A 22,425-nucleotide genomic window follows, 5' to 3' on the forward strand; every position below is an offset into this window, starting at 1 on the left:
CCCAGGTACAGAGTCTCTCTAAAGAGGCTGGTCCCTTTGAGGCATTGGATGCATCTTGGGGTGTCTTCTGGACTCTGCCTCATCTTGCTTGTCTGCTCTTGCCTGTCTTTTCCTTGTAGTCTATAGTAGGTCTATGTGGGATCAACAGCTTCATCCCACGGGTCCTCCTACAGGAGGACCTGGTCCTGAGTACTCTCTTAGCTCTTTTCCCAATCGGCCCCTCTTCCCTCCAGCATCCGTGTCCATCCCCAGTATCCCCTAGCCTGGCCATGCCTGCATGACTGACCCCTCCACTTCTGCCCTCTGATGTGCCGCTTGCTCCTCTGTTCAAAACTCAAGCTTGTTTTATCTCACACTTAACTGTCTGTCTGATGTACCTGTTTTCTGCCTCCCCACTGAACTGGTTCCGCGAGTCCAAAGACCACATCTGTCTTCGGCTCTGTGATGTCCTCAGTACCTAGCATGGTGCCTGAGCCATTGTAAGAGATGAAATATCCCTTCTATAAAGGAAGCCTCCAATCTGGCTCATTAAGCAGCTGTCACGATAGTGATACCAAAGAACAGTGTGTGTCAGGGTTGCCTAGATCTCTGCTGCTCAAATGTGGCCAGTGACCATCATCGCTGGGAGTTGGCTGAAAATGGAAGTTTATGTCTTTCTTAGAGGCTGAAGTCTGCAGTTGACCCAAGGTGGTACCCTGTGCATCAAGGTTTGAGGAGCCCAACTCCAAATAGCCCAGGTGTGTTTATATGCCATCTTCTGTTCCCATTTTTGTCCTTGGCTAAAGCTTGTTTGATGTTTTAAATTTCTTTTTTTCCTTGTCTTTTCTTTTTTTCAGTATTCTTTCAGGGGATAGGAGTGAGTGTGTGTGTGTGTGTGTGTGTGTGTGTGTGTGTGTGTGTGCGCGCGCACGCGCGCGCGCCACCATGCCTGGCTACACTTGGCTTTTTATGTGGGTGTTGGGGATCTGAACTTAAGTCCTTTACCCACTGAGTTTCCTGCCAAGCCTCCAATACCTTACATTTCTTTAGCCCACATAGACCATATACACACATAAAGACCAGTGTCTGCTGTGGCATGTTCTGGGATCCCCTTCCCAGTCATGTTGCAGTTTGGAAAGGAGGGCAGATGTCCATCCTCTGGAGTTGTGAACCAAAAGGTCCATTAATGCCGTCAATGTCTACTTGAGAGTCAGGCTGGAGGTTCCAGGTAGATTTATCCCTGTTAAATCCAAACCCTGAGCCTGGGGAAGTAGCTCAGTTAGTAGAACACTCACCTCGAATGTACAAGTCCCTGGGTTTAATACTCAGCACCACATAAACCAGACGTGGTAGGACACACCTGTAATCCTAGCATGCAAGAGGCAGAGGCAGGAAGATCAGGAGTTCAAGGCCATCCTTGGCTAAGTTGGGGCGTGGAGGCCAGCCTAGATCCAGATCCCATGGAAGAGCAGCCCTTTGAACTACTTCAAACACTCCCTAACCAACATGACTGTTTATGTGTACATCTCACATGTGAAATTATCCATACAATTCACTCTGTCTGCTGGGACACATTTGGGAAAGGAAGGCTCACAGTACGCTGCATTATAATGAAGGCTCAGAGATTCTGAAGGGAGGAAATTCTGTGTCCATTCCTTGAGTCCAGTGTCTCTAAGATACTTTTTGATCATGGAATGTTTTTGTTAGGGAATAGATGGTTCATTTTAGATTTATCCTTCAAACAGTTTAGGTAGAAGTATGGGACAGAAAACCAGGAACAGATAGATAGAAGAGGAAGAAAGAGAAGGAGAAGATTATGGGAGTGACCAGAGAACTGGAGTTATATTCATTGGCTTAATGGAACTTGGTTCAGGCCTCCTTCAATTCCTTTGGGTGTATTAATGAAAATTGGAGGGTCATCTAATTCAGTTTTGCCTTTTCCTCCAGGTTCTGTGTGCATAGTATCCGCATCTCTGTACTCAGAACATGAGCTCATTTCTGCTAGAGTCATTGTATTTTACAGTGAAGTCCCAAAGTCCTGTTGGATATATTGGGTATAAAAACCAGAGTAGGTGCCTTCTGAATCGAATGGGATTCTGCTTTTTTTCTATTTAAAGAAGAAGACAGTGTTTAAATAACCCTGGGGTTTATTATTCCTGAGTTTAGAGCACATGGGGAGACCCACACTGGGTGTGTGTATTTTGCACATCGCATGCCTGGCTTGTGTGCCAGCTTTGTACATTGGAATGGCCTCATTGGTTCCATGTCTCTGTCCTTCAGCACCACAAGGGCTCTTGGGGACCCTTTCTGCTCTCATAGTGTAGTCAGGAGGTGCAGAAAGACCAGTGATGGGCAGGACTTTGAGGAGCTAGCTGTACCAGGGAACAAGAGTAGCATTCTAACTGCTGGACCTTATTTAGTGCAAAGACCACAGTCTTTGAAAAGATGCACTGGAAGGATCCAGGTAGCTGAAGAACTTGATCTCAGCTATGGCTGGGACCTGAGAGATAGAGGCTGAGTAGTCCCATGGTGGGAAGGAGGTTGTGTTTGCTTCATGGAGCTCAGATCGGGAGGTTCAAAGACCTGGGGGTGGTGGGCGGAGCTAGGTTCTCTGTAAATAGACAGATGAAAGTGCAGGTGCTGTGAAAAGATGCCCCAGAGCAAATGTTGTTTGGGGTTAGTGGATACGTCAGCCCTTTGGGCAGCTGGAATCCCTTTTACCTCAGCCTAGAATCCATAGCATCATCATCCATCACAATCCAATATTTTGGGTGCAGAGTATTCTCCTGTCATTGAAGATAGTGAGAAACCTGTGAACAAGGAGAGAATGTGTACCTTGATAGTATTGATGAAGAGGGTGATGATGGTGATAATGGTGATATTGATGGTGATAATGGTGGTGATGGTTATAATGGTGGTAATGGTAATAATGGTGATGATAGTGATGGTGATAATGGTGGTTGATGGTGCTGATAGTAGCATTAGTACCAGTCATGGCAATGGATTCCTATAATCACCCTCTAATGAAGCTTCTTTGCTTCTGGGTTCCAGAAAAAACTGAAGTTGGTTAGTGGCAACTAGTTGAGTTGGTCTCTAGCTTAGCACATGTGATGTGTCAGGCCCTCCCTCTTCATACCTTGTCACAGTTATCAGTAACTGTAAGACATTCCTTAACCTTGCCTGAGAAGCTGACAAAATGATATAGAGATGAGGAGACTGTTGCTTTCAAAATCTATAGGCTTCTCTTCATGCAAGTTCCCTACATGTCATGGAAAAAACTTGGGATCACATATACCTCCACATGTGACAGTTGATGGTTTGACTTGACTTGATCATACTGAAGATTTCCCTTGCTCAGATCCATGTTAATTCAATATACTATTTTTTTAAAACCATACTTCGTTTGTCTTGTTGTTTTATCTCTCTGTGTGTGAATGTGTATTCATGTGTGCATATGTGCAGGTGGAGGTGGATTCAGAGGTCAGAAGACAACCATGTGTATTGTGAGATGCTGTCCACCTTGTTTTTGGAGACAAGATCTCTCACTGGCCTGAAGTGCACTAATTCAGCTTGGTTGACTAGCCAGTGGTTCTTCCTGTCTCCAGCTCCCTAGTGCTGAGATCATAAGCACATGCCTGTACGTTGAGCTTATTTATTTACTTATTTGCTTATTTATTTGTTTGTTTGTTTTTAAACATGGGTCCTAGGGATCAAACTCTGCTCCTTTGCTTTTTTTACAAGGCAAACATTTTGCCAACTCAGCAATCTCCCTCACTTTTGTCCGGTTATTTTTAAGACAGAGAAAGGTGAAGCCGGATGCCAGCTCTCATCTGTTGACTTTCTCTTCCTGTGGTAGAGGCACAGTGTTGCCCATGTGGGGCAGGGTGGGTGAGAAGGGTGAGATCCGTCTCTTGTCTTGACAACCCAAGAAGTTGTCCTGGTGTTTAGCAGCAAGAACCCGGTTTCACATTCATTTTCAGCGTGTTCTCCAGCCAGCCAGGGGTCGTGATATCTGGCAGGAGGGGAAGAAAGAGATGGGGTGTCATGTCAATTTCAGTGACTTCTTAGGAAGGACCACAAGGGGACCTTCTGTTCTCCTGTCACCACACAAATTCAGGAAGTGTTCAGAGGCAGCCAAGCTTGTGGCCTTTAGAGGGAAGGCCACCTACCATCTTGGAAAACATGTATGCAGGGGTTGCAAACTCACCAGCTTACTGTTACCTTGTATTTTTTTTCTCTCTTTCCCCCATTGAGTTCACAGCCAGTAAATGAAGGATCTCTGAGATTGGGATAGACAGCCAGATACCCTGTGCACAGTTAAATAGCACTTCAGGCTCAAGACCAGCCTTTATGTCCCCAGTGAGCTTAAAAACCAAAGCTCACTTTGTGAAGAACTTATTACAACAGCTGACACTTAGTGAGTCTTCAGTCAATACGTATGAAACAAGGCTGGCTCATTCACTAAAGTGTTGGCTTTGCAAGCATGAGGCTCTGGGTTCACTCCTCGGCACTCATATTTAAAAGCTGATGGCAGCATGCTGTGTAAGCCTGGCTTTGGGAAGGTGGAGACAGGTGGACTTCTGGGGCATGAAGGGGATAGCCAACCCAGCACACTCTTGAGTTTAAAACATCAGATGTGGTACCTGAAGAATGATAGCTGGAGTTGTCATCTGATACACACACACATACACACACACACACACACACACACACACACACACACACAGTGCATGAAAATGTGAAGGTGCTGTGGAGATTTTTCTGCAAGGCGTTTTAACTGCAGCCCTTGCATATTTATGAGAAGCGAGCCCACTGCACCAATTTCCTACATTACCAGCCTTAACCATTCTTTTGCAAGCCGTAAACAATTTTTTCATACAATCCATTTCTATTCTTATGAATGTCAGCTTGCGATTAAGCTGACTCCTGGCTAATTAGCCAAGTGCTATTCTTGGATGAAATTGGATGGCTGCAGTAAGAGCTGACTCATTATTTGAAATATGCTATCTATTTAGGTTCCTGTTTGCGATTATATTACAGAATTTCTGTCTTCGATAGAACGATGTTGGTATTTTAGAAGAATAATTCACTCACATGTTAGGACGTCATCTGACTTTGAGCAAACGCTGTGATCAGAAGCCTTGTACCAGCAAAAAAAAGTATCGATGCTACAGAGATGCCAGGGGGCATTCAAAGCCAGCCTTTGACCCCTGCCTTAGAAATCAGCCTTTTCCCAGAGACTTGGAAAGACGTGCTTACAAATAGCCCTTTCTCCTATTCCATCTTAATTGTGCCTTCTTTCATTTTCATCTTCTTTTTATAGGCTCAGAGGTAGAATTGACTTCTTTTTTATTTCATCTTCTCTACATCTGTGTGTTTTTATTTGACGCTTACTTTCCTGTAACTAATATTGAGCTTTTTTCTGGTCTGCGAAGATGGTAAGTCAAATAGGCTTTTTTTTTTGCCACAAAATACCCTGTAGAGTTGAAGCAGGGACCTTGAGTTGGCTTGCTCAAAAGAGTCAAGTGACTCAGTTTCCCTATCTGGAATGGAACTGATGATATGTCTTCTTGTTCCACTCCACCCTAATTGATGACCCATGTTAGACATTTTGATGGATGTCAGTCAACATCACAATATCGATGCTGGAGTTTTTAATCATGGCCATGTGAGTATCTACATTTGAATTCTGAAATGTCTCTTGCTACAGTCCCAAAAAGACAGACATGGCCCTAGAAAATATATTTTGAAATTTTAAAATGGGAAGCTTTTGCAACACTCCTGGTCCTGGTTATCTGCAGGCAGGTAATCAGCAGATTAGCAGCACATCCTGTTCCTGTGCCTCAGTTCCTTTTCCTGGTGCTGTGATAAAACCCAACTTAAGGATGGATTTATCTCGGTTTACAGTTTGAGGGTATGGTACATCATGCTGGGGGGAGTCAAGGAGGCAGGAACCTGGATTAACTGCCACCTCAGGTCTACACTGAGGAACAGAGAGGGATGAATGCATACTGCTGTTTAGCTCCCCTTCTCCACTCACACAGTCCAGGATCCCAGCTAGGGAATGTCACTGCCCACAGTGGACAGGGCTTTCAACATCAATGAATGGAATCAAGATAATGCTCCTCCCTCCAGGCCCATCTCTGAGGTGATTCTAGATTGTCTCAAGATGACGTGAGCCACCATAACCAGTGGGTACCATCCACCATGGTAATGGAGAAAGGAAGAAGGCACACCCTGTGCCCTCAGGCTTCCAGCTGCTGCCCCGAACGTCTCTAGGGTTGTCTGGCTGTAGATGAGAACTAAACCTTGCCTGGCATATCCCGAATCAACACAGCTACTTAATCACAGCTTTTGTCTATATTTTTTTTCCAGAGAAAAATAGCTTTAATTTCTAATTGTTAACAAAGCCCTTGAAGACAATTCGAACAACAGACGTCCCAGAAACAGAAAATAACTGGTGTTCGGAATGCCATGAGGCAGAGAGAGGAAAGACTCAGTAAACTGGTTAAACCCAATTTGGGGGAAACCTTCTTTCAGTTCCTCAGACAGACAGACAAATGCGTACACATACCTTTGAAAACAAGAGGTCACATTAAAATGTGCTCAACTCACCAGCCATCGGGGGAATGCAGATTAATACTACAATAAGAGTCTCCCCCCCCCCATTAAGAAAACAGTAACAATGCATGCTGGTGAGGATGGGAGCAGAGAATCCTTGTCTGTTGCTGGAGGGAATGTACACCAGTGCAGCCACTATGGGAAGCAGTATACAGTAGGGGTTGGAGAGATGACTCTGTGGTTAAGAGCACTGACTGCTCATCCAGAGGACCTGGGTTCCATTCCCAGAACTCACATGGTGGCTCACAATGATCTGTAACTCCAGTTCCCAGGGAGCCAATGTCCTCTTCTAGCTTCCACAGGCTCCTGGCATGCACAGGACATATTGTACCGTATGAGACCACTGATACACATAAAATAAACATTTTTTAAAAGTAGAATTTGTAAGACGTGACTGGTCAACGTTAAAAAACAGAAATATGAACAAAACCCTGAAAATAGACCTACTGTGTGACCCAGGTACAGCTCTCATAGATATTTTCTTAAAGGCTCCTCCCACCCCCACCCCGGTCAACGCATCTCAGAGACAACTAGCTGTTCACATTCACTGCAGCACTGTATGAAGAAGCTGAGCTGTAGAGCCAACCTCACCAGAGGAGTCAGGAGTAAAAATGAGGGGCATAAACACAGGGAAATTCTATTTAGCCACGAAGAAGAACTAAATTACGGTGTTTGCAGGAGGATGGACACAACGAGAGATGATTATTATATTAAGCATATTCAGTCAGTCTCAGAAAGGGAAGTATTATGTCTTCTCTCGTTGTGGAGCCTAGATTTTATATAGACACATAAAAGCCTGTGTGTCTAGATGAGGCGAAAGTAGAGCAAAACGATCCAGGGAAGTAAAGGGGATGGACTGGCAGGTTAGAGGAGGGGGAGAAAGAAGAAGGTGGGTCTAATGTGCAGTACACACTTGTATGAAAACTGTCCTTATGTGGGGTTGGAGAGAGAACTTGGTGGTTAAGAGCATCGGTTCCTCTTTTAGAGGACTCAGCTTCCTTTCCAGTGCCCAGGTGGGTGGCTCATAGATGCCTGTCACTCTAGCTCCAGGTGATCTATACTGATCCCATGCTCCCTTCTGGCCTCCCTGGGCACCCGCACACATGTGGTAGACACACGCAAACACACAAAGAAGAAGACATCTTTTTTTTTTTTTAAGTTGTTATGCAACACAGTGTCATGTACAATGAATATATACCAGTTTGGGGGAAAAAATAATCCCTGGAAGCTTTTTTTATGTCACTAGCCAGAGTAGGCTGACTTAAAACGTGGGCTCTATGTCCTTCTGGAAGAGCATTTGGTCCCCTTGGGGTAGGCTTACTTCTGGAACAGTCATCTTGAGAGTGTGCGGTACTTGGAAGTGTGATTTCTGTGCATGGGGACAGATCTCTGAGATACCCTGGCAGGCTGCAGGCACTGACCTACTCATGATGCTATTGTGCCTGGGAGAGTGGTGCATCCGCCCTGTTGAAACTTGCTGTTTTCACTCCCTGGAACCTTCCGAGTCCCTCACTTTCTGGGAGTTTCTTTTTCTAATTTACAACACGGAGAGCTAGGTTGTTCCCTTCACGACTGCGTATTAACCCTCCGAGTGTATGCACTAACCTTTGTTTAGCAGATGGCACAGGGTTAATTACTACACCGCAATTAACTTCCTTCTGCACATCGGAAAAATCTTCACAACAAATCCGCCAGCACTTCGTGGTGTCAGGAGAAGATTCCAGTCTTGTGGGGCCTCAGACTGCTGGTGGAGGAGGGTGGGGTAATGGTAGACACATTTGGAAACAGGTTTAAAAAAAAGATTCCTTACAAATTGAAGGGAGTCTAAAGATTTGGTGGCAGACAGCTGGTGACAGAGGAGCTCAGGATGGGCTTATTTGGAATTGTGTCTGCGAAGATGATGTTTGCGCTGCGCCAGGGGTGGTGTGAGAAGGTGGTATCCGAGCCTCTGGGATCATTACTCTGGTCCTAAGCTTGGCAGGAGCTTGTGTGAGGGGGAAATAATGAGCCAGAGTAGGTTGAATTTGGTTAGGAGAGAAGGGTGAAGCCGAAGGAGCTGCTGGGGTGGGGAGGATGGGAGATTTCTGCTGTGCACAATAGGGTGCGTGTGCCAAGCACTTGAGATGTTATCAATCACTGAGAGATGGGAGGCAAGGGACTGTAAGCTGGGAAGTGAGATGGTCTCGCGCTTCTGTTCTTTCACGTCTACTCTGACAGCTTCGGAGGTGTGAGCTGGATGACATTGAGATCTGAGGGACAGGAGGCTGGGAAAATAGCTTGGTTGGTAACGTTCCCAAGCAAGCATGAGGCTCCTGAATTGGATTTCCAGAACCCATATAAAAAGCTGGGCATAGGGGCACCTGCTTGTAAACCTTGTGGGGACAGGAGCAATCCTTGGGCTTGGTGGTCTACCAGCCTTGACTACTTGGTGAGCCCCAGGTTCCAGTGAGAGACCCTGTCGGAAAATGAAGGTGGATGGTTCTTGAGGAGAGACATCTGAGGTTGAGCTCTGGCTTCTACAGGTGTACACACACACCCAGACAAATACACACAGAGAAACCCCCACTCCATAGACATTCTCCCATACATACACAGATACACACAATCACACACAATAGTTGAAGGAGTTTCTCCCGGGGGGAATGAGACAAAAGAGACAGCTTGAGATAATTTTGGTTGCCTGTAACAGAGGGTGACCCAGGAGAAGAGCTTGAGAAAGGGTGCATGAGCAACAAAGGAGAAAAACAACTGGATATGGTCTCGTGGTTCCAAGGGCAAAGGGCATGCCAGTGCAGGGAGACTCACCAGGATGCCAGGCAGAGGCTAGGAGCAGATGCGCATGATCATGCAGAGTCACCTGTGACTGGTCCTGGCGACTGCTGCCCCAGGCCAGTGGTGGACCCAGAGCAGACAAAGAAGGCTGAAAGATGGATATAGAGATAGCTTACAGAATAATCCTTGGGGAAGCTAGAAGAGGTCTGAACAGTAGCAGTAGGGAAAAGGGAAATTAATCAAGGTTAAAAAATAATATTTTTGTATATGAGTGTTTTGCCTATGTGTATGTTTGTTCACTACAAGCATGCAGTGCCCATGGAGGTCAGAAGAGGGCATCAGATCCCCTGGAACTGGAGTTACAGATAGCTTGAGACCCACTGCTTGGGTGCTGGGAATTGAACCCAGGTCCTCTGGAAGAGCAACCAGTCCTCATAACAGATGATCCATCTCTCCAGCGCTGGGGTATTAATTTTTAAATATACAAAATACCAGAACATTATTGTGTTAGTCAGATTCTTAGATAATAATAGGATGATCTGTTCCACTCAATTTAAGAGAGAAACAAAGAAAAAATGCTTTCCTGAAAAGACAGCATATAATTTAGAGAAACTGTGTGGACTGGAAGAGCAGGCGCTGGATCGTCACCTCCAGAAAGGGCTGTTGATCAACACATAGGGGATCCTTTGGAGAAAATACCATGGATGGGGTAGAGAGAATAGAGGGGTGAGCTTGGTGATTGGGGACTTTCAAGATGAGGCACCCTCAGGATGCACCTAATGGGTGGAACTGCACATTGTAGGTTGCTTCATAAGTGTATATTTCCATTGCTGATGACGTGTTCACAAGCTCCACGTTCTGCGGGCTAGACTGTTTAGGTATCCTTGGCTGTGTTTTCTGCTCAGATGACCCAAGGCCAATGTAGATGGGGCTCTTCTAAGATACAATGTGCTTCTTGGTTGCATCTGGCTGTTGGAGGCCTTCAGTTTTATGAAGATGGAGGAGTGGGGTCCTATTTCCTGACTTCCTACACTCATGGCGTGTGTGTGTGTGTGTGTGTGTGTGTGTGTGTGTGTGTGTGTGTGTTTACTTGCATGTATGTATGTATACCTGTGCACCATGTATTGGTGAAATTATTAAGGCCACTCCAAGTAGTTAAAAGGGAGGTTTATTTTGTGGGGTAACTTACAAATGAAGGGATAGGTTGTAGGGTCTGGCAAAGGTATGGCATAGTCTGGTGGTGTTCTCTGAAGAACTCTGCTCAGTCTACCTCCTGTGTCCAGCGTCCCAGCACCAAGAGCGAGAGCTCCTCTCGATCCTGGGTCTTCTGCTTCCTCCTCTGCCCCGCCTTGTGGGCGTGACCATTACCGAAGCCTCAATGGGGGTTGGAACTTCCAGGCCAATGCTGGGATGGCTATCCACTACAACCATGTGTGTGGTGTCTGCAGAGGCCGGATGTGCGAGGATCCCCTGGAACTGGAGTCACAACTCTTCCTCTCCCCTAGGTTGTAATTTTCTCCCATGGTGATCTTGGGTCCACATGGCTAATTCAAGTCAATGACCCTAACCATATTAGATCCCAAACGGCCTTAATCATTTACAGTGTCGGCCTTGCCGGTAGAGTAACATTTTTCAGAGATGAGTGCCACATACTGACCATCTCTGGACTCTGGGACTCTGGGATGATGACAGGGTAGTCTTTGAGTTGTCATAGAAGAGAGACAGTGCAGGGTAGGGAGCATGTGTTTAGAGGGTCACCTTGTGGGTGTCATAGTCAGGCACTGAATACTCCGGGGACTTGGAAGCTGGTCACCAAGAGTCCAGTCAATGTGAGTGCAGGGGGACACCAGATTTCAAGGGACACAAAGCCAGCAGGTATAGGCATGAATGGAGCAGGAAAGTGAGGCAGGACCCAGGTGACACTGAGGAGGGGTCTCCCTGACTGCTCTGGAAGAGATGGGGCTTGTATTTGACAGTGTGATTTTGCATACAGGTCATTTTTCCAGTGACTAACAACTTATTCTCTTGGTCCAAGTGTAAGCACCTTCCTTATACAGAGAGGGAGGGAGGGTGTTTTTGAGTTTCCTCTTGAAGATTTTGTTTTTCCTCTGAGAACTATAAATGAAATCTTTCTGCATCTCGTGTCTTAACCGCTGTGGCTTTATAAAAAGATATTATTGGTTTGAGTTTTGGTCCCCAGCCTTCTTGTTAGATGCACTGATCTTTTTTTTCCTGGAGTCTTTTACATTAATTCGGGTGGCATCTTCATGCCATCAACAGCAATGTTAACACCCTTCTTCTGCTCTTCCTGTTTCTTTTATGTTGCTTGGGCTGGATTTTTATTTAGGAATAATTTTAACTGCTTTAAAGGGAATTTTTAGACATGACCCACAAAGATCATTGTATAGATGCATGTGTGTGTACATATATATATATATATAAATTTTTTAAATAATTTATATAATTATATACATATATAATTTTTCTTCCACTTATTAATATAGTGAATGAAAAAATTAGTCAATATTCTAAATTTGTTTGATTGTTCATAGGATACCACTTAGTCAAAATCCCACAAAATTATATTATTTTTGAAAAATATAACCTATGTACTGTCTTAACACATTTTTATTAAATCTTAAGATTTTTAAAATGGTGTGTGTGTGTGTGTGTGTGTGTGTGTGTGTGTGTGTCTGTATGTCTGTATGTATGTCTGTATGTCTGTATGTATGTATGTATGTATGTATATGCACGAGGTGTCTGCAAGGATCCCCTGGAACTGGAATTACAGCTTACTGTGAGCTGCCCTGTCCATTCCAGGAACGGAATCTCTCTTCTCCAAGAGCAAATGAGTGCTCTCAACTGCTGAGCCATCTCTTCAGCCACTTACTTAGCATTTTGCTTTTTTTTTTTTTTTTTTTTAAGAAAACCATTATTTCAGGTTTCTTAGACTGTCTTCAAAATCAAACACGGGGTGCACTTGTAAGATGATGCAGGAGGATCAGGAATTCAAGGCGGTCTAGCCTGGACTAATGGACACCCTGTGTCAACCAACCAACAAGTAAAGACTCATTTTTGTCCCCAGACAATGCTACTTTCCCCCTGCTTTTTCTGACTCCATATCTCTCTCATTTATTTTCTCTATGTCCCTCCCTAGACCTGGGATCCTGGGCTGATGCTGGCCGAGGCTCCCCTCTGAGTCTTTAAGGATGGGCCTGGCTCTTATCTGCCGACCTCCACTCCTCCCCACCCCAGCCTGGGTCAGCTGGGGTTTTCCTTTCTTCCCTTCTCATACCAATGCTTTTCCTTAAACTGGACCCCTTGCTTGTGAGTCATAATTTTTACAGCTTCCTTCTCTCCTTTGTAATCGCCTCTCTCCTGGTGCGTGGTTTTAGAACGTACAGTTTCCTAGAAACATTCCCCCTTTTCTCTAGGTTTCCAAATGTATTAGCATGGACCTGCTCATGTGTTGTTCCTTTAAATTCCTGTTCGGCTCTTTGCTCACCCCGCTTGCTCAGGTTAGAGTTTGATCTTTTATATTTTCTGCTTGTCTGTCCTATATTAGGCTAGCGGGGAGCTTGTTTCTTCTCCTTTCTTTCATTACAGGCCTTTCTGAAAGATTCATTTTAAAAAACCTCTCCCTAGGGACTCCGATCCGCTTTCTAGGTGGTCCCCTTGGGGACTGAAGAAGCCTTGGAAAGAACTCCATCCTTTAGGCAGGGCAGACTCAGCCTGTCTGTCAGCAGGACCCGGCCCTGCTTCTTTGCTTTTGCATCCCAGCTCCCCACACCCGCCAGGCCCTTGCGGGCTGCTCTTCGGCTGGTCTTTCAGCATGCCCACGGGTCCCCTTCACTGTGAGGATGTGCCAGCCAGCCACAGGGTGGCTTTATTTATAACGTGACCCAAGATGTCCCTGAAGACTCGGTGAATTTCCAAGCAACTGGCTTGAGGGCGTTACGTCCTTCCTATTTTAAAAATAAAGTATAGCTGGAGTTGGGGCCAAGCATTTCTTCAGTCTTAGTCTTCAGGATTCACTGATATTTCCTGTGACCCTTTCGACTTATCTTTGACGATCTGAGCAAGTTTGTTGTCTGTGCGTGCGTTTTGGGAAGTGGTCTTGAGAAAGCTGTTAACTTTGCTCTATTATCCCCGTTCTCCACAGCTCTTTCCTCTTGCATTCCTTCACACCTCTCCCTTTGTTTCTGTCCTTCCCTCCTCTTCCCTTCTTCCTCCCCTTCTCCCTCCTCCCTCCCCAGTTCCTTCTCTGCTCCCTCTTCCTTCCTCCCTACTTCCTCACACTTCCTCCATTCTTGCATCCCTCCTCCTTCCTCCTCCCTGCCCCTCCTCCCTCCCCCTTCCTCTCCCTTCCTTCCTTTTCTTCCCTCACCTCCCTTCTTTCATCCCTCCTCCCTCCTCCTCCCTCCCTTCCTCCCTCTCCCTTCTTCTCCCTTCCTCTCTTTCTGCTCTCCTTCCTCCCTGCTGGTTCGTGATCTGTCAGACCTACAGAGTGTTCAGTATTTTCTGTTCCCCTGTGTCTGGCCCACCTCCTCTTTTCCCACCTTCCCTTCACTATTTGCACGCAAAGCAAGGACACAGTGGGAGTGTGTGGCCCCAGTGCCTTCTCTGGACCCTTCTCCCTCATCTGCCCTCCTATGTCTTCTGTGGTTTTCCTTATCTCCATCTCCAGGGGCCTCTTCTGGGGTCACTGCCATGCACCCAGCCCTGTGTGCTCCTGACATAGTTGTGTTCTCTCTCTACTTCCCCTTTCTGAGCTTTCAGAAGTGGCTTTTGTTTTGAGCCAATCTTCTGTTCCTTCATATTTCTGTCATGGCAGCTTGGGGCCCTGCCTCACCTTATCCACATCTTTTCTCCAGGTCTACAAGCTCTGGAGGCTGTAGATTCCATGGATGGAGTGGAGAGCAGGGAAGACAGGGCTATGAGCTGGGTGTGCAGGGTTTGGCTGCACTCAGCCCTCTCCCGAGCAATGAGTCAGCCTACACTTGGGCTGAGAACCTAAGTTGCTGTTTCCTAAATAGAGTCCTATATTCACTAATAACATTACATTAAATGAGAGGTCGGGGCCATCAGTCAGAATCATATTAGCAAAAGTAATTACATTCTGTACATTTTTTCTCAGGCCAACTCCCAAGGCCTCATCCTGCTCTAGAGAGTTCATTGTTCTGTGGCCTCCAGAGCCCCTTGCCTGGTGCTGAGTGCTGAGCTTGTATCTAAGGTAGCAACAGGCTGCTGTAGAAACAGCCAGAATGGAACAGTGGGAGGGAGTTTCAGGGAAATGGTGCTGGCTGGGCTGCTGACCAGTTGCAGCTGAACTTCAGGTTTTTTTTTTTTTTGTCAACTTCATACAGGCTAAGATCACCTGGGAAGAAAGTCTCAATGAGGGACTGTCTAGATTCTAGATCGGGTTGGCCTGTAGGTCTGGGGATGATTGTCTTAGTTAAGGTGATTGACATGAGAAGACCCAGCCCACCCTGGGCAGCACCATTCCCTAGCCTAGGGGTCCTAGACTATGTAAGAGTGGGGAAATGGAATCCAGCATAAGCCAGAGAGTGAGTGTGCACTTACTGACTTGTTCATTTCCCTCTGCTCTGTATTGTAGATGTGATATGACCAGCTGTGCAAAGCTCCTGCCTTGACTTCCCCACAATGATGGGCCATACCCTGGAACTGTGTGCAGAAATAAGGCCCGGTCCCCGCTAAACTGCTATTTCAGTCAGATTATTTTTTTTATCACAGCCACAGGAATAAATTGGGACACTTAAATGCAGCTTTTGCCATCTGGCTCCTCCCAGCCCAGTCTTGAGTGGGTCCAGCCTGCTGCCTCCCCTGACCTGCAAGTGGTTTGTAGGCAGATGTCCAGGATAGCCTTCAGACAGATTTGCACCGTCAGGAACCACTTCCTCTCCAAACATCCTGAACACACAGCGTGAAAGCCAACCCCAGCAGTAGTGTGTGAGCACACCCTGGGATAGTTCCAGGCCACAGGCTGTCATGCAGAGTAGCTGTTAGGGACTTTAACATGGCGGAGTTGGTGGAGACTTGTTCACCTGACAGAGTCCATGGAAGGACTGAGGTGTGCCTTGGTGTTTTTAGGACTCTTGGGGGAGGGGAGGGAACCACTGATGCTTCATAAGCTGGCCCAGAGGGCAGCAGAAGGCAGCGGGGTTAGGGGAAGGAGTCAGGCAAGAGGGGGCTAGCCTGTTTGTGGGAACAGGTTGGTTCTAGCTCTGTGAACAGCTGTCTCAGCTCTGCAGTTATTTCTGGTGACATCTGAACAGGTGTCCCGTGGAACTGAGACTCAGTACACCTGTGTGTGGGCCGAGGCTGTATCTCAGCTGGGAAGAGGGTTTACCTTGTAGGCATGAAGCTCTGGATTCCATCCCATAATTCTGTATGCAATGGGCCTGGTGCTGTCCACCTGCCATCCCAGCATTCAGGTGAGGAGGTGGAGGCAGCAGGGTCAGAGTTCAAGGTCATCTTCAGAGCTACATCGTGAGTCTGAGGCCAGCCTAGGTTACATAAGGTCCAAAACAACAGTGATAGCAAGGATTAAACAAAGCAAACATTAAAAAAAACCAAAAAACCTCCAACAAAACCCGTGTACACACGTAATTTCTCTCATTAAGAAAAATAGTTTTCTAGTCACTTTAGTCCTGGCACAAATAAACCCAGAGCTTCAGTTGCCCACAGGGCGATATGCATGGCTGTCTTAGTATTCAGGCTTCTCTATAAAATTATCTACTTACCATAGGCTGGACAAGCTCTCTGCTTGGTCATATGAACAAAGACAGAAACTCCAGGTTTATCATCAAGTTCACATATGGTATATCAGTGCAGAGAAGGCAAGGACCCCGAAGACACCAGGCCCATGCAGAGCCTATGATGTCATGTGTTAAAGGACAAATTGTATACCTTGCTTGTGGCTTCATCTCCCCGCACTCTGTGTGTGTGTGTGTGTGTGTGTGTGTGTGTGTGCGCGTGCGCGCGCATGCACGCACGCATGGAGGCTAGAAGATACAGAGGTTAACCTCGGGTGCCATTCCTCACATGCCACGTTGTTTGACACAGGGTCTCTTACAGCCTTGGAGCTTGCCACGTGGACCAGGCTGGCTCAGTAGAAACTCAATTACCTCTATCTCCCCAGCTCTGAGCTTACAAGTGTGTACTAGTGTGTATCATCATGCCCGGCTTTTCTACATGGGTCCTGGGGATAAAATTTAGATCCTCATGTTTGCAAGGGAAGCACTTTGCAGACTGAGCTGTTTTCCCAGCCCCACTTCAGCTCTTCAATGCCACCCTCCTCTCGCATCTTTCTGTCCAGCTGCCTTAATGCAGGATTGCAGGGCTCTGATTTTTTTTTTTTTACCTGAATATACCCTGTTCCCATTGTTTTCTCCTTACAATATTGGGAGAGTATTATGAGATTTACGTTCCCCTAAGGTCTCAGCTGTGGAACAAATTCCATCCAGGCACGTGTTAAATTATATTGGCGATCTTTTCTTTGAGGGAAAGGTTCAGGCACTGTAGAGCCTTGTGCTGGGGCTGGACCGCTCGACTGACGCCTTTTTGAGGGTTGGCATGCCAAGGGCGATCTCAGCTTCAATTCTTGTGTAGAGGCTATGCCAATTGCGGCCAGGCAACATGGTCTGTGACCAGAATATTTTTAGGTCACTGTCTCAGAATGGCTTGAGTTCAGGCTGAAATGGGCTCAAAAAGGCTCATGGGAAGAGCCTTACAGGAAGTGCCAGTCCCTGCAGTGTGTGAAAGCGGGTCCCAGGGAGGGCAAATGCCATCCTCAACAACCAGTGCTCCAGTTCAAAGGAGCATGGCGGCAGCGCCATGCTGGTCATCCGCTCTTTTGTGCTGACGTCCCAGGGTTCCTCATCAGAGAGGATGGAGTACACATGAGCCTCTGAGGTACAGAGGAGTGTGAGCCTCAGGAATGGGAGGGGGTGGGGATACGATGTGTTCCTCCAGCTGATCAGTGGCAGCTGGCAGCGGATGCAGCCTGTGCCAGGAGTCACAGGAGGGGTGGGGGGCGCCAGGCATCACTGCAGGCTGTCTGTTCTCCCCAGAGTCGCTGGCTCAGTCACTCACCTGGGGATGCAGCTCCTTTACCCATGCTTCTCCTACTGGTGTCTGTGTTTTCTGTGACAGACCCACTTCCAACATTGAGATGAACTGGACTTAATTTGACCTTCAGGTTACCAGTTTACAATGTCCAATCAAGTCAGAAACCAGGAATTCATGTTGGGAAGTAGAAACCTCAACCCTGCTACCCTGCTTAGCCTTCCCTCTCTCTAGCACCTTCTCTTCTACCCAGAGAACACACAGGTGCACCTCTGTGGAGTGGGGAGGCCCATTGCTGGTACCATGTTATGTCTCATTTTATAAATACAGTCCTCAGCCTCATGCTGTGCAGTACTCTTTTGGTGGGATGGGGGCATGTTTTCTTACCAGCATGCCTTTTATGGTCTATGTCCATGAAGAGCTTCCTCTAGGGGATCTGGCAGGACCAGCTGACCTTGTGGTCTTGCCCTGGGAGCCCTCTTGTATCCAGAGACACAGGCCTACCTCACTTTATGAGATGAGCATCCTCTTGTATAATTCTGAGGAGAAAGACAAGCAGAAGGATTGGGTGAGGGGGGCATAGGCCTGGAATTCCAGCTCAGAGGCTGTGGCAGGAAGATGGAGAAATCCAGGCTGGTCTAAGTTACCTAGCAAGGGCCCGTCTCAAAAACAAATGAACCCAGGGCTGGAGACACAGCTCATCAGAAAAGCAGTAGATGCCCTTGCAAAGGACCCAGGTTCAGTTCAGAGCACCCATGTGGCGGCTCAAAACTAGCTGTCACTCCAGTTCCAGAGGACCTGGCACTTTCCTCTGGCTTCTGCGCACATCAGGCATGAATGTGGTACACAGACTTACAGGCAGGCCAAGTACTCATACAGATTAGATAGATAGATAGATAGGTAGATAGATAGATAGATAGACAGACAGACAGGCAGGTCAAGTACTCATACAGATTAGATAGACAGACAGACAGGCAGGCAGGTCAAGTACTCATACAGATTAGATAGATAGATATATAGATAGATAAGATAGATAGATAGACAGACAGACAGACAGACATACAGGCAGGTCAAGTACTCATACAGATTAGATAGATAGATAGATAGACAGACAGACAGGCATACAGGCAGGCCAAGTACTCATACAGATTAGATAGATAGATAGATAGATAGATAGATAGATAAGATAAGATAGATAGGATAGATAGATGGATAGATAGATGACAGACAGACAGACAGACGGACGGATGGATGGATGGATGGATGGACAGATAGATGATAGGTAAATAAAAGAAATAACAAAGATGGTCTAGAAACCCTTAGAGGAATGCAATCAATCTGGAGAAGGCTCACATTCTACAGTTATACACAAGGATGAGTTCTTCTTCGGCAGCGGTGGTATTTCCACCTGTCCCCCGGGAGGGACATTACTTGGGCCTCCAGACACTGTGGTTGATGCGGGGAACACAGAAATCACAGAAGAAATCTTTCTGGAATACCTGTCCTCCCCGGGGGAATATCTGTTCCAGGGAGAAGCCTACAACCTCTTTGAGCACAACTGTGACACCTTCAGCAATGAAGTGGTGCAGTTCTTGACTGGGTGGAAGATCCCTTCTTATATCACTGACCTGCCCTCTGAAGTTCTCTCCACACCCTTTGGACAAGCACTTCGACCCTTCCTGGACTCCACCCAGATCCAGCCTCCTGGAGGGAACTCTGTGGGCAGACCCAATGGCCAGAGCTAACAGGACTGCATGGGGCTGCCTGCCCCTCCAGGCATTTTCCTTTTTAAACAAAACAAACCTTACCAGATTTCTATTTTATAATTTTACAACAGAGCTAATGGGGATGGCTTCTTAAATTTCCCAGGGAAGGAGTTTGTCGGGCTGCATGTAGGACAGTGCTCCTGAGAAACAGAACAAGTGCCATCCCTTCTAATAGTATTATACTAAATTTATTAAGGCCAAAAAAAAAAAAAAAAAAAGACTCATTCACCTATTCTGCTTGGACTTGGTTGCTGATATTGTGTGTGTGTGTGTGTGTGTGTGTGTGTGTGTGTGTGTGTGTGTGTGTTGCATGCATGTGAGTGTGCGGTACACAGTCCTATATGCATGGATGAAGAGGTCACAGCAGGATATTGGTTTTCTCTCTCTATTCTTTACCTTCTTGCCTTGAGACAGGGTCTCTCATCAGTCCAGAAGTTCTCCATTTGCATAGGCTTTCTGTCCAATGATCTCCTAATATCTGTCTGTCTCTGTCCCCCGTTGATGCCAGGTTACCGTCATGCTCATATGTGCCTGACTTTTTACATGGGTGCTAGAGATTCTAACTCAGGTCCTCATGCTTACACTGTAACCACTGTTACCTACTGAGCCAGTCCTACTAAAGCTTTTAATGTAAAGCTTTTTAATATAGAAGAACATTATCAAATAGTAACTTACTATTCATAGATAACGCTAACAAAAAGGGGTGTACTGGTTAGAAAAGTCAAACAGATGTGTTCTGCCTGGCCATGGAAGAGCCAGAGTGACTTCCCAGCAGTCTGCCTATCATGGGTCCCACAGGTTAATGGCATTCAGCATCTTCCAGAAAAGCTTGTAGTCCGTGCATTCTTTTTATTTACATAAGAGGAAGATCATTACTTAGAGAGGATATGATTCTCTCTCTGGATAATTAGAGGAATATCCAGCACTTACTAGAATGTCATGACAATAATTTCCCCAATGATAGCAACAATTATTTTTCAAATAATGTAGGGGAAATAGATTTCATCCATGAATAACAGAAGCATAAATGATTTAGGAATAATATAATGAACATGTGCATAGCTAAAAGAACTGGGCAGCAGAATTAAAATCCATAAGACACACAGCCAGAAAGAACACACATAAAATATTGAGAGGCTCAACACTTCATAATATAGTATTCTGAAATTATAGTTTTCCCTTTCTGATCCAAATAGTGGTCTTCTTAAAAAAACAACAACTAATAAACAGAAGAATTCTGAAGTCCATTCTAAAGTATAAATGCATAATTAGGAAGACATGTATATTATTATTTTTGTGTATATGTATGTGTGTGGGTATGAGTACCATGTGTGTGCAGTACCTGTAGAAGCCAGAAGAAGGCATCAGATCCCCTGGAACTGGATTTACAGCTAGTTATGAGCCACCGTGTGGGTGCTGGGAGCCAAACTCTGGTCCTCTGCAAGAGCAGTGGTGCACAGAAATACATGACTGCCATACCATCTCTCTAGCCCTGTGTGTACACATTTAATACAATTTAATATATATCATTCCACAAGGAAATATCCAGGGATGTGGGTACTATTTTCCCTCTTAGCAGTGAATTATGGTGATTGTGATTTTTTTCTTTGTACTTTTCTATATTTCTCCTGCTATGAAAATTGAAATATAATAACTTATAGTCAGAAAATATATACCCAAACAGATTCTTCCTTCTCTTTCTTCTTGAGTTCTACTACATAAAAAAAAAAAAAAATGTCTGAACTTAACTAACTGAAGTATTTTTGAGCACCCCCATTCAGTCAGATTCCTCGGTAAGTCTCTCTAGGAAGCGTGTTTTCTTCATAACCATTTTCACTGGTGGTGTTTGTGAATTTTCTGGTGCTGTGAGTTTGCTAATGTCGTTGTCCCCTCACTGACTGTGCACTACTATTTGGGACCCTGTCTGCTCTCATGTCATATTTGGCACACATTCGGGGTTCCGATAGTAGGTGAACAGGGGCTCAAGAGTGATTATGTGAAGGGATAGTTTACATGTTGAATGAGAAATATCCCCCACAGGCTCATGTGTTTTAACACTTGGTACCCAGTAGGTGGCGCTGTTTGCAGTTGGTTATGGAACCTTTAGGAAGTAGAGCCTTCTTAGAGGGAGCACATCACTGTGGGTAGGCTTAGAAGGTTTACAGCCTTGTCCCGCTTTCTGTTCTCTGTGTGGATGGAGATGTGATCAGCCAGCTTCCTGCTCCTGCCACCATGCCATCCACACCATGGTGGGCAATCTCTATCCCTCTGGTACTCGGCGCCAAAATAAACTCACTTTTCCTTGTTGCTTTTAGTTACGCTGTTTTGTCACAGCGGCAGAAAAGGAATTATACATGTGCATGGAGTTATTCCCATGGCTGTTTGCTTATTATGTCCTTTCTCATTCCTTCAGCAACCCTGCATCCTTTTATACCATTTTGCAGAGCAGGGGACTGGGCTCAGAGACTAAGCAACTTGTTCTGACTGGCACAGGAGAGCAGTGGTACAGTCAGGGTTTGGATGGCATCTAGATCCAGGGCTTCTGCTGCACCCTCCCAGGAGCCCCCTGCATGGAGATGGGCTTTGTCCAGGAAACCATCCAGTGCATAGAGATAGGTTTTGCCCATCAAAGAACCATTGAGATGCATTTTAAAAATTTTTATTTGTGTGTGTGTGTGTGTGTGTGTGTGTGTGTTGGGTATGGGTGGATGTATGTGCTTGTGTATATACATGCATGTAGAATCCAGGGGTGAACCTTGGGGTGTCATTCTTTAGTTACTGCTGTGGATATCGCTCTATGTAAATAAAGTTCTGATTGGCCAGTGGCCAGGCAGGAAGTATAGGTGGGACAAGAGAGAAGAGAATTCTGGGAAGTAGAAGGCTGGGGAGAGACACCACCAGCTGCTGCCATGAGAAGCAACATGTAAAGACACTGATAAGCCACACGCCATGTGGCAAAGTATAGACTAGCAGAAATGGGTTAATTTAAGATAGAAGAAGTAGATAACAAGAAGCCTGCCACGGCCATACAGTTTCTAAACAATGTAAGTTTCTGTGTGCTTTCTTGGTTGGATCTGAGTAACTGTGGGACTGGCGGGTAAGAGAGATTTGTCCTGACTGGGCCAGGCAGGAAAACTCTAACTACAAGTTACCCTCTCTTCTCCCCTCCCTCCCTCCCTTCCTCCCTCCCCTCCCCTCC

General features: G+C 46.0%; 2 protein-coding genes across 2 annotated transcripts in view; both read left to right on the top strand.

Moving 5' to 3' along the window:
• Positions 1-22,425, top strand: part of Tmem132d (transmembrane protein 132D) — a 627,566-nt gene that overhangs the window by 54,047 nt on the left and 551,094 nt on the right. The window lies entirely within an intron of this gene.
• Positions 17,852-19,205, top strand: LOC118572562 (desumoylating isopeptidase 1-like). The gene is made up of 2 exons (XM_036172286.1): positions 17,852-17,942; positions 18,823-19,205. Exons 1-2 carry the CDS (start codon positions 17,852-17,854, stop codon positions 19,203-19,205), a joined length of 474 nt encoding a protein of 157 aa, XP_036028179.1.

This window comes from Onychomys torridus, chromosome 22 (genome assembly GCF_903995425.1).
Source record: "Onychomys torridus chromosome 22, mOncTor1.1, whole genome shotgun sequence".
In the NCBI taxonomy this organism is placed as follows: Eukaryota; Metazoa; Chordata; class Mammalia; order Rodentia; family Cricetidae; genus Onychomys; species Onychomys torridus.

Bases quoted from the DNA above. Each gene is read 5' to 3' on its own strand.
- LOC118572562 (XM_036172286.1), top strand. From the start codon at position 17,852: ATGCCTTTTATGGTCTATGTCCATGAAGAGCTTCCTCTAGGGGATCTG. The intron at 17,943-18,822 runs GTATCCAGAGAC...CACATTCTACAG, and splicing joins CTTGCCCTGGGAGCCCTCTT to TTATACACAAGGATGAGTTC.